This window comes from Austrofundulus limnaeus, unplaced genomic scaffold (assembly GCF_001266775.1).
Source record: "Austrofundulus limnaeus strain Quisiro unplaced genomic scaffold, Austrofundulus_limnaeus-1.0 Scaffold593, whole genome shotgun sequence".
Lineage (NCBI taxonomy): Eukaryota > Metazoa > Chordata > Actinopteri > Cyprinodontiformes > Rivulidae > Austrofundulus > Austrofundulus limnaeus.
Window position 1 is genome coordinate 175,850 of NW_013952995.1, and position 12,160 is coordinate 188,009.

The 12,160-nt window shown below is 39.6% G+C and overlaps 1 protein-coding gene across 7 annotated transcripts; it reads left to right on the plus strand.

Annotated features, from left to right (window-relative positions):
* Positions 1-200: 200 nt before the first annotated feature.
* On the plus strand, positions 201-11,014 carry LOC106531071 (calcitonin-1). 7 transcript variants are annotated; one of them, XM_014026837.1, is made up of 5 exons: positions 6,681-6,883; positions 7,026-7,117; positions 7,990-8,124; positions 9,748-9,935; positions 10,039-11,014. In XM_014026837.1, the coding sequence occupies exons 2-4, from the start codon at positions 7,032-7,034 to the stop codon at positions 9,908-9,910; spliced, it is 384 nt and encodes a 127-aa protein (XP_013882291.1). In that variant the 5' UTR covers positions 6,681-6,883; positions 7,026-7,031; the 3' UTR covers positions 9,911-9,935; positions 10,039-11,014. The 7 variants fall into 7 exon arrangements, with proteins under 7 accessions (XP_013882293.1, XP_013882288.1, XP_013882289.1 ...); XM_014026838.1 differs by having other exon boundaries at positions 9,751-9,935; XM_014026839.1 differs by lacking the exons at positions 6,681-6,883; positions 9,748-9,935; positions 10,039-11,014 and adding exons at positions 201-246; positions 8,923-9,526.
* Positions 11,015-12,160: the final 1,146 nt, after the last annotated feature.

Sequence of the window (12,160 nt, forward strand, 5' to 3'; positions counted from 1 at the left end):
ACAAAAAAAGGTTTATTAAAGTAACAAAGGCTGATGAAGCAGCTCCAATTACATGATTTCTCAGGGGAACCACGCAGGCTGGGGGAACACGAACTGATAAACACAAATGACAAGACTCAGAATATAAAGCAAACAAATCAAGAGTTAACAAGAAACACCTGGGGAGACACGAGAGGTATCAGGTGTGTGCATGCGGGACTGGAGGTAAAACAGCAGGGAGAGGAAAACACAGCGGAGCAGAAAAATGTAGATCATGACAGAGTAAATATTACATGAATTTGTAGCATTTAAATTTACTTAACAAATGTTAGGGAAATTGTTACGAGGATTTTTTCAAGTAAATCTTACGTTATTTTTTTCAGTGCAGTTTAGTAATCTGTGTGCACAGTTTAGTAATCCGTGTGCACGGTTTAGTAATCCGTGTCCACGGTTTAGTAATCCGTGTGTACGGTTTAGTAATCCGTGTGCCCAGTTTAGTAATCCGTGTGCACGGTTTAGTAATCTATGTGCACGGTTTAGTAATCCGTGTGCACGGTTTAGTAATCCGTGTCCACGGTTTAGTAATCCGTGTGCACGGTTTAGTAATCCGTGTGCACGGTTTAGTAATCCGTGTGCACGGTTTAGTAATCCGTGTGCACGGTTTAGTAATCTGTGCGCATGGTTTAGTAATCCGTGTGCACGGTTTAGTAATCTGTGTGCATGGTTTAGTAATCTGTGTGCACGGATTAGTAATCTGTGTGCATGGTTTAGTAATCTGTGTGCACGGATTTCCAGTGGCTGTTTTTTGTTCTCCCACTGACCCTTGGAGGGCTCCATATAAACCACTTCTTCTACCTGATTATTGTTTTGTGTACTGTAACACAGCGACTGACCAGCTGTTAAGTGTTGTGCTAGCCTCAACCAACTTTTATCAAAAACAACAATTTATTTGTGTCACTTTGAGTAATGAAACCACTGATTGTAAATAGTTTTTCCTTTTCTAAACATACCAAATGGCCTCATTAATCTGATTTTAATCACTTTATTTACAAGTTCATTGAAAGCAAAAAACAAATATCTACTGAAGATCCAATATCAAGCCAAGTTCAGTCTAATGGTTTTGTGTAGGTGGAAAGCGTGCTAACAACACCTGTCAGCAGAGAGCCAAACCTTAAACAAACAGCTCACAGTGGTCAGCTAATAATAGATATACTATTGTTCACTGAGTTTTTTCCTTAAGTGAACATGACATCATTCATTATTTGGTGTTTTCAAAAACACAGTATTGTATTTAGATGCTTTGTGTATCATGGAGTCAAACCAAAAAAGGGAGAGTATATTCAGGTCAGTAATTTACAATAAGCAACTCTGAAAAGAACCAGAACTTCAGCTTAGATAAAATATAAAGTTATGCAATCTGCATTTCAGATTACTTAAAAATTGTTGCATTTCTACACAACCTTTTATGACATCACATATAGTGGGCATCATGACTTAATGCATTCAACTGCAACCTGTAAATTCAAAAATTCATACTAAAGAAGCTACTCTAAATATAAACAAAGACATTGAATGTTAAATAGATAATGTAGGTTTACAATGACAGTTTTCAGTATAACAAATTCATTTTGTTTTCATTAAATAATGAAAATTTACAAAAACATCAGATTAAAATATTAGTCATATTGTTGTTACCAAATATCACATCTGTCCTGACAAAACAGCTTCCAAAATTTGTTTTGTTTTGGCCCTGTTTTACACTTTTCAAACCACCTTGTAGCCAGAAGATCAATGTGGAGCCACAACATGCAGTCAACTTCCTGAACCACCAACTCATCAGAGATGGTGTAGTAACCAATGCCCCTGTAGCATCATACCATACTATGCCATTTTTATTTATAGAGCACTTTAAACACCCACGGAACCAAAGTGCTGTACACATAATAAAACATGCATACATTCATAAAATCAGTAAAAACATAAAATAAACACTACAAATTGTGTTCAAAGGCCAGAGAGAAGAAATGAGTTTTAAGAAGAGATTTGAAAACAGACAGGAATGACACCTGCCTGATGTCCAAAGGAGGATTTTGTTCCAAAATTTAGGAGCTGCCACATTAATCATCACCATTAATGACGCTGGAAATTTTTGAAATTAGATTCCATTATGCCCAGAACTAAAAGAAACCTCTTGGTACAGATCTAGCCACGTGGCAGTGGTGCAGTGGGTTCAAAGGATGTTTCTCTAACCTTCGTGTTGACGAACCCACCGTCAGTCTTAGAGAACACCTGTTGAACACAGAACTTTTCATAACAATCACAGTTTGATGATTTTGAACATTATAAATACTAAAAGTTAGAATATTAGTTCCAAATACTTTGCATTATAGTTGTGTTTTTATGTTGATTTTATTGTTCATTATTTCTTTCATTTAAATCTTTGTTAATCATACCTTAAAAGGCAATGTTGGTATATTTCAATAGCATCTCTTATAATAGTGGATCTCCAGGTTATGGTAAAAAAAATCTTATTAAATAATAAGAAATCAATTTTAATATCTAATCTAACTGTTGTTGATTGAGAAATTAAATCTGGTGTCTCATTTTAATGAGCGCTTAAAGCAGTAGCAAAGTCAACTTCCCCCTTTTTACATCTTCTCGTTACAGCAGCTTTAAATTTACTAAGAATGCCTTTTTAATTTAGAAAAGTATTTAGATATGTATTTTTAACATGTAAATGGATTAGTTAGTGTTTTTGACTAGTCTTCAGATCAAACAGGAGATCTGCTAAAATGATCCATACAGTACTTGTAAGTATACTTAATGAGCTCAGCCTCTTTTGTTTTCAGCAATAACAGGGCTTGTGTGTGCTGGCGTCATATCTGCTGGTTGAACTATTTTTCTTACATTTCCACATGAAATCCTTGATAGACCAATATAGGTGAGCCATGAACATGACATATGGCACATTTTTGTCCACATCCAATAATACCATGGCTGCAACAGGAAGTAGTGTCCACAGTAATGACTTTCACTAGGCTGGATGTGTGTTGATCTCAGCTGTGGAAGAGCCCTGCTTTAAAGGTTGTCGTATCGATTCAGCGCTCTGAAGTTTTTCCCGGAATTGAGGGAAAACTTTGCATGAGCCGAGAGGCTTGTGCTCGCAGCTCCCCAGGGTGGAAGTCCGATGCAGACGAACCAAAAGGAGCACCCACACTATAAAGACGCGAGCTCACGCACCGACGCATGTACAGCAGACACACTCATGCGCACACAGAGATACGGTGGTTGTACGAGACACGCAAAACACTCAAACATGCATCGTGTCAGGATAACTTACTCACAACTCAACCTGTCGTGTTTTAAAAGATGGATGGTTAAATGAATTTGCATTCAGAAGAGAGTGGCTGCCCAAAAATATTATGTCATTTAACCTTTGTTTAAGCCAAACTTAAACTAAAAGAAACAACAGGTATGAGAAAGGAACACCCACGCATATTAATGGTTAATAATAACCTTTTTACAGAACTCCTGTAAAGATCTGAATGATAGCTTTACTGATGCTGTTCTAATAGAACAGGGCTCTGCAACCTTTACGATGAAAAGAGCTGTTTCTGCTACTTGGCTCACTAATAACGTGTTCAGAGCCGCACAAGAGGATAAAACTGTGATTATCAACTGGTGGTTCGTGGACCTTTTCAAGGCCTTTTCAGGAACCTTTATGGCCAGTGTAGGCGACATTATAAAACTAAAAAAATTTATTGTGAATTTTATTATTTGTTATTATTTTTGCACATCAGGACAAATGAAAAGACTATGTTTGTGTAAACAAGAAAAACACTGTATAGCTTTTAACAAATTTCATAAAAACTAGTTCAACTGAACTATTCATGTACATATTTTTTTCAAATTCTTATTATTATAGTTTTCAAATTCTTTAAAGGTAATTCTGATGGATTTGAGAGAAAAATCATAGAAAGAGGTTTGATTATTTAAGTAAACACCAGGCTAGCATGAGTTAACATGTTTTATCTTTTGTATTAGTATTGATCACATATTTGCATACACATTGATTTCTGTTGTGAGTATAAAAACTGTTGGTCACATTTTCAAAGAGCCACTGCAGAGGGACCAAAGAGCCACATGTGGCCCCAGAGCCGCAGGTTGCAGACCCGTGTAATAGAATAATACACGGCTACATTAAGCTTTAGTGGGAATAGTTGGCTTGGCTCACATGAACCTGTGGTGAGACCTCTTCTGTTCTACAACAAAACATGTCGACAAAAAACACAAAAGTTCTTTTCATGATAGTGACTAACTGTTGAGTAATGATCAGTTTGTACTCTCAACAACACTCCTCCTCCTGATTATTGTACAGTTCACTCTTTTATTTATTTTTACCTGAACAGACCTGATATGATCCATCTCCATTTGGACTTATGGACTGGTTTTATCTACCAAAGCAAACACAACTTACACCTGACACACATTAAAGACTTTGGGTTCAAACGTACGTCAGCACTACCTTCATGAGCAAAAGAAGAATTTAAAAGAAAATTTTGATAAATAGTTAAATCCTTGATTGAATTCTTTAACCACCTCCTCTAAGTTTCACAATTTTACCAAAAAAGAAAAAGAAAAAAAAGAAAAGAAAAAAAAACAGAACTGTTTACACTCTTGGGGGGGGGGGGGGATAAGTGTTCACTGTAAGTTTTCCAGGGCTCCAGATATGCAGATGGCAAAGCGAGCGCAGAGATGTGGCTGCAGGAGTCCTGGCAGCTGTCTGTTCAGCAGTGATTTAGTGGCTGACAAGGCTGAACCATGTGGCTCAATAGCACTAAAAGGCTCATCCTCTCTAATGGGGTTCCTCTATGACGCAGATGTAGAGAAGCAGCCCCTCCCCTTTCATTTACTCTGACATATAGCCTCATGCGCACACGCCTACTGGATTGTTCATTCAATTTATCCACCGTGCAGCAACAATGAGTACACACAGAAAGATGTACACATATTTCAAGCATGCTTGCCTGTGAGAAATGTTTCAGGTATACCCACACCCACCCCCCCACACACACAGACCTGCACACTAATGAAAAGGCAGGGCAATGAGACAATTGTGTATGACAAACACTTGTGTAATTGCTTTTGAGAAACGACTCTTGTCGCACGTTTTCATCGATTGGCCGTTTGCTCGGTGCGTGGGAGGAGGCCCGGGCAGCACTGATCATTACTGGGCAGTCTGTGGTATCACTTTAGTGCTAATATGGTTCCAGGTTTCACTCCAGAGACAAGACAGGTTGTCAAACTTTGCTTCCGCTTGACTGCAAATGAAGCGTGTGCAGTCCCTGCAACGAGAGGGGAAAACGTTGTAGGATGCATATATATTTGATTGATTTCAAATAATTTAATTGAAAGTTTTTTGCATGACTAGTGCTTCAAATTTCAAATATCTGTTGCTGCAAGTTAAATTAATAATAAAAAAGATGATTGGTTGATTGAGTGTCGTCCATAATAAGACAAAACAAAGTGAAGGTAATGGGTAAAGTTGGTATTCTTCAAACATCGTTATGAATGAAGAGTTCAGAAATGCGTCACTGTGTAGTATACATCCGTTCCCAGCAGATGGCCCCGCCTGCAAGTGCTTACTCAGGAGAGTGGTGGTGCTGGTCCAGGGGTGGGGTTGGGGTGTCCTTATTGATTTGCATTACAGGTTCAAATGTAGCATTTTTGGAAACTTTTTAAAAAAGTTTTTTTTTCTTTCTGCTGGCGTTTCTCTACAGACACCAGGGTCGCTTTACCTCCTATTTAATTAATGACATCAATGCAAAATGGGACAGCAAACAGTCCAAATGGCTGGTGGATTTTGTGAATGGGGCACTTAGTGACTGAGCAATGACGTCAGCACCAAAGTCATATGCCTTTCTGGTGAGCCAAGACTGAAGCGGAGGCGTCCCATTGGCTCGTCGTAGCATCAGCGCCACCGGATTGGCCGGTGGCGGATAATTAAACACCTACACAGTCAATGCACAAATCCAAGTGGTGGGATATATAGGCTGGTGGTTGGCGTTGCATGCAACAGTCAAGAGTTGTTCTGCAAGTTCAGAGAAAGCCAACTTATTGTGATTTGCACAGGCATTCATAGAGATTTATATTTATTTACAATTTTTTTCCCTTGCTGGCTGATCATCACTGAAGGTAAGTGTTGACTCTTACTGTTGTTTCAAGGCAACAAACAGGAAAAAAATATTTTAACCAGGATAGTCAGTTGAGAACAATGTCTCTTTTTTTATAACAACCTTTTATAATGAATGCATTTCCACTTTTATGCATGCAAAGCAGAGATGCTGTGATGGGATGTTGTTGGAGACAGAGTGGAGCATCCATGCTAAAATGGTTCATTCTTCTGCTTTAGTGCCAACAAAGAAAAGCTAGGAAAGACAAGAAGAGAGGCTTTCAACTAAAAAAAAAAGGCTAAAGGACTGATATAATACAGAGAAAACTGGGCTCAACTTAGTGAGTGTGTGTGTGTGTTTGGGTAAAACAGTGCTGGCAGCTCATTACACTAATGCACTGGTCCCTTAGGGAGTTGGCAAGCTTTGGAGTATCCCTCACCACCCCCACCCCCACACCACACACACCTTGCTTTCCACCCCTCCTCTTCCAGCAAGCGTTGCCTCCATTGCACATAGGACCCTTACGTCCCCTTTCTCTTTCTCACTCAAACACACACACACACACACACACTGCTACCTGGAGGCACGCCACACCTGCTGCGTATGACATGAGAGAACTACATGTCCTGTGCTCACAGCTGGATATGTTGGAACAGCGCGTTTTTGATGAAGAGGAGCAGAAAGATTGAGGGTGCGTGTGTGTGCGTGAGGACGTTCAGCAGGAGACCGAGGTGTGGGGGTAAAACTGAGCTCACCTTTTTGATGTACCAACTTCTTCCCTGCAGAAAGAGACAAGAATTGAGGAGCATCAAGTAGATCTAGGTACATTTTGTGGACAACAAGCTGATTGTCTTTTTTTTTTTTTTTACTTAGGGGACCATGGTTATGTTGAAGATCTCTGCTTTCCTTGTTGCCTATGCCCTGGTCATTTGCCAGATGTACTGCTCACAAGCCGCCCCCGCCAGGTGAGACACTCAACATTTACTGGTCACTCTTGAGACTCTTGCCAGTTTAACACCAGCACTAGATGCGCAGAAATGCAACCATAAGAAGCGCGGGGATCAGAAGCAACTGGTTTGTTGCGACAAAGTTTTCAGGATGCATCGGTGCAAAACGTCACAAATGATTTACGTGTTGTACATTTTAATTTTCTGACTTTCAGGTTGTAAATTTGAGCCGATCTGGTAAACGTTTGGTTGAAAACACACTGAGGTCTCAGCGTTTTAACTTTTTCTTCTGCGATGTTAGTTTGTTAAAACAAGACTTTTTCAGGACGTTTTCTTTCAGGTGAACAAACTTTAAAATTTTTTTTGTCCCCCCATAAACTAACACGTTATAGCAGATAAATGAAACTACCAAGTTTAACTTAAGAATCACACTGGTAGAACAGAACAACAACAAGAAAAAGTAATGTGCTTCAGAGGGAGATGATGGAGACATATATATCTATATGAAGTCCCTTTCCAGCCACTCCCCGGACTGTTCTCATGAATCGATTGATTTTGTAATAAATATAAAGCTGCTTGGACATCAGCCTCACTGCCCCTCCCCTTTTTTTTATCAAATGGGGGCACTTTCCGCTGATTGTTTCCCCCATGTTGGCTGCCGGCCCTCCAACTCAGACGTCATCCCTTTCAGAGGGTGGTGACGTCTGAACCCCTTCCCCCCCCTGTCTTTTCCAGCCGTCCTCCTTCGCCACCAGCACCCTTACCCCATCCCACCCCCCCCACACGTATCCCAGTTTGACTTTATTTTATTTTTTGTAACATTAACACTGACCTGAAACCCTCTGTTCACCCCTGACCCTCCTCCCCCCGACGTGTCTCTCCCCCCACAGACCAGGTTTAGAGTCGATGTCAGACCGAGTCACGCTCACGGACTACGAGGCGCGAAGGCTACTAAACGCCATCGTCAAGGAGTTTGTTCAGATGACAACAGAGGAGCTGGAGCAGCAGGCGACTGAAGGAAACAGGTACATTTAACTTTTATGGACTGTTCTACTCTTTTTTTTTTGGTACTTCAGAGGAAAATGTATTTAAACATATATGCATAAATATAAAAGGTAGTTGAGAAAGACAGACAGGGAAAGCCGTTCAAAACTTGTCTGCAATGTTAGAGGCCTCATCGTGTTTTGGTTTCACTTTACTGACTGTGGATGCAGCTACACTTCTATGATACGTCAATACCTTAGAAAGGTATGTACTTCCTAAGACAAAAAAAAATGAGACCAATTTTTTTCTGGAAAAAAAATAGCTCAAACTAAAAAAACAACAAATCTATATTCTCTGTCATGACCCTGCTCCTGCATGGATGAGTTTGACTTCTTGTGAACAGATTATTACTGCCTGCCAGGCATGTGAACACACTAATTGGACTGAAAAAACAAACAAAAAAAAAAGTGTGCATGATGTCAGTTAAAGGAAGCTGCATGCTTTAAGAAGCAACTGTGGGTGTAGAAGACGCAGGACTCTCTGGGGTGGGGTTTCTTGTAGCGCATGATGGAGTGACAGGTTCTGATTCTTTAAAAAAAAAGTAAAAAGCATGATCCTGTGAGGGTTTGGGATTTTTTTTTTTAAATTTTCTCTTTCATACAGCGGTGATGGCATGAGATGTAGAAACGCATGAGAGAATCAGTGTGGATAAGCGAAGCGAAGGACGAGACAGAAAGAGGAAGAATGTTCTACCTGCATGGTTTTGGTTTTTGCCCACATCTATGAGCCTGTTCTCTGCATGTCTTTTTTTGTGTGTGTGTGTGTCCCCTCCCCAACAGCATGGACAGGCCCCTAGCCAAGCGCTGTTCCAACCTCAGCACTTGTGTGCTGGGCAAACTGTCTCAGGAGCTGCACAAGTTGCAGACATTCCCTCGCACGAACGTGGGAGCAGGAACGCCCGGCAAGAAACGCAGCGCTCCCGAGAGCGACAGCTATGCAAGCTATGGCGAGACGTTTGACAGCATCTAACCCTGTTTTTTCCATCTCTTCCTTCGTTCCCCAATCTCCTTCCTTCTCCCTCCCCATCCTCGTCCCTTTTCCCTCCCAACATTTTCCATATTTGCAAGTGCATGCTGACTTTACCTGCTTGATTGACATGAGAGGGAAGTGATGTTTCGTTTCTTTTACTCTTTTCCCGCCCTTTTTTTTTCTTTGGCAGAGAATGTTTCTCCCTCTTTTTAACTCAGACAATCAGACTTTATTTACTCCAGTGTAATTTAGGGACCACTTCAGACATCTGTCTTTGTGTACGTGGACTTTAATGACATTGAAGACGCTTTGAAAGCTACGAGTTGAGAAAGATCACCTAATCTAATCATCAATAAACGATCCACTCATGCGACACCATGTTTGTTGTTCAATAAACGTATTTTTCTACCAGGACGCTGTAGCTCATTTTTTATTTTTATGAGCGCTAAAAGTTAGTACAAGAAAAAAAAAAAGTCCCTAAAATGATCCGAGAAGTTCTCACCAAATCCGCAGGTAAGACAATCGGTGTTACATGTGGCGGATGTCCCTGTGCTGTGGTGTCGTCTGTGTTTTGAGAATAATTGGATGAACGCCACATCAGATCCTGGCGTTAACCCCCGTTTGCTCTCCTGAAGCAGCGTTACAGCACAGAAACGAGCCTGCAACACAGCGACCTGCGTGACCCACCGCCTGGCGGACTTCCTCAGCCGATCAGGAGGAATGGGCAACAGCAACTTCGTCCCCACCAACGTCGGCGCCAAAGCCTTCGGCAGGCGAAGGAGAAGCATTCAGATGTGAGCGCTCCAACACCTTCAGGGAAATGGTAATTACAGACGACTCGATACAGTATATATATATANATATATAACTTATCACATAAATCGTATTCATCTCCTCTTTTTTCCTCTCTCCTTTTTGTCTTTCAGGTTGACGACTTGAAAAGAAATCATCAGAAAAATAAATAAAAACAAAACAAACAAACAAACAAAAAAAAAAACCCTGTGAACAAAAATCTATAGAAACACGATTAAACAGAAAATACTGAACTGGCCCTTTATCCAATCTTTCTCATCGCTACAGAAAAACAAAACATTGTTTTATCCCCATTTTCATCCTGTTAGTGAAACGTTTTGCTTTTGGCAACTTAGAGAGAAAAAAAGAGGAAAAAAAAGCACTTTACTTTATGTACATGAACAAATGAACTCCTTAAGAAATAAGGGAAAAAAAAACATCCCAATGATTTCCTTTTATACATAAAACTTATTGTAAAATAAAATGAAAACAGCAGTGGTTATCATTTTTCTTATTTTCAATCTGTCATCTTGTCAGAGCACATTTTCCACCCCCTCCACATCTCACTCCAACACCTCCCGTTGTTCACCTTCTTCCAGAGGGTCGCCTGCTTTTCCATGCTCCAGAGGGACGCCATTAAAGATCCGCCTCCCCAAGGCCACCCCCCTACCCTACCCCCATACACACACACAACGGCTGTTGTCTTTGTGCCTTGATGTAGAACAATTTACACGAACATGATTGTAGAGCTCTGTTTCCAGGTTCCCAAGCGAGGAAGAAGAGAATGAAAATGCATTAATATTGTAAACAATATTGTGAAGAAAAAAACAATTTCAGCAAGATTAAAATGTATTTTAGATACATTCGGGTTTTGGGTACTTGTGTTGTTCTTGAAAGGCTTTTGCACAGAGATCATCAAACTTCAGTTTGTGCTGTTGGTATTACAAAATACTGCTCCTAAGTTAGACATAAAAACACAGAATAACTTTTGATACACTGGTTTGAGAATAAATGGTTGAATGAAATGTAGTAGATGAAATTTGGATGTTAAATCCACAGTCATGCACATTATTAAAACAACTCTTTCATTGAGAGTATTTATGACTCACACTAGCAGAGTTATGTTTAGATGCATGGGGGGGGGGGGGGGGGATGTTTAATAAAAGGCACCCAAACCTGTAGATATACTTGTTCTTCTTTAGCTCCATATAGGTGAACATAAGGATGTTACACAAACACTTACAAAGAAAATATTAATATTCTGCGAGAGATTCAGGTATTCCCAAACACACTTCTTTTTACTTTTACTAATAAACTTAGTACAAAAATAAGGGAAAATTTGTTTGTTTTGTTGTAAAAATGCATCTTGGCAATAAATCTTATACTGTTGGAAAGCCTGTTTAAATGGTGCCACATTTGTAAGGAACATGCATTTGCAGGATGAGCAGTAGAGCTGAGTATGTGGGTTGCATACATAAAATAAAGCCAAATCATCTTTGTCAAACAGCTTATTTTGCTGTTGTTATTGACAATTTTTGAGCTTTTGGTGCACCCAGGTCCTGCCAATCAGATGCCTGTTATAAGATTTATTGCCAAGAAGCATTGTTACCAAAAAACATACATTTCCTTACTTTTATAGATTATAATATAGATTAAATGAGGAGGGTGGCTGAGCATTTTGAAGTTTGCTTGTTTTTGCAGCTGCACTCCAATAGATGGCAACCTAATTATCTTGACCAAAAGTTTTCGAGGAGCTCTGCAGAATCTCAACAAGACAAAGCTTTAAAAGAGACTCCTCCATAACTAATGTAAAGCTTGCAGCTGTTTCTGTACATGTTACACAAATGATCTAAATAACAAGGAACATTTCAACTCTTTAGACAGATTTGATTTTCATCATAACCAAAAATGTTTCAAAAAATCTGGCAAACGGCCACACCTGTGTGTGAATAATCATTTTTAGCTAGCAGAAAAAAGACACACATGTTTAAAACGAAGGCCCGTGGGCCAAATTTGGTCCCCATTACCATTTTATCTGGCCCCAATGGCAGTACTTTAAATGTAAAATAGCTTTGTTGTTTCTCTTTTTGTCTGTTTATTTAGTGCATTCTTCTTGCGACAGTTGGCCAACTTCAAAAGAAAGTTTGAGTTTTTCAGTTATCTTTGATTTTGGTGTGGAGAAAGTAACAAACAATCTTCTATAATTATCTTTTGTTGTATTCTCTTATTATTTTAAAGTCAAAAATTGCATTTTAG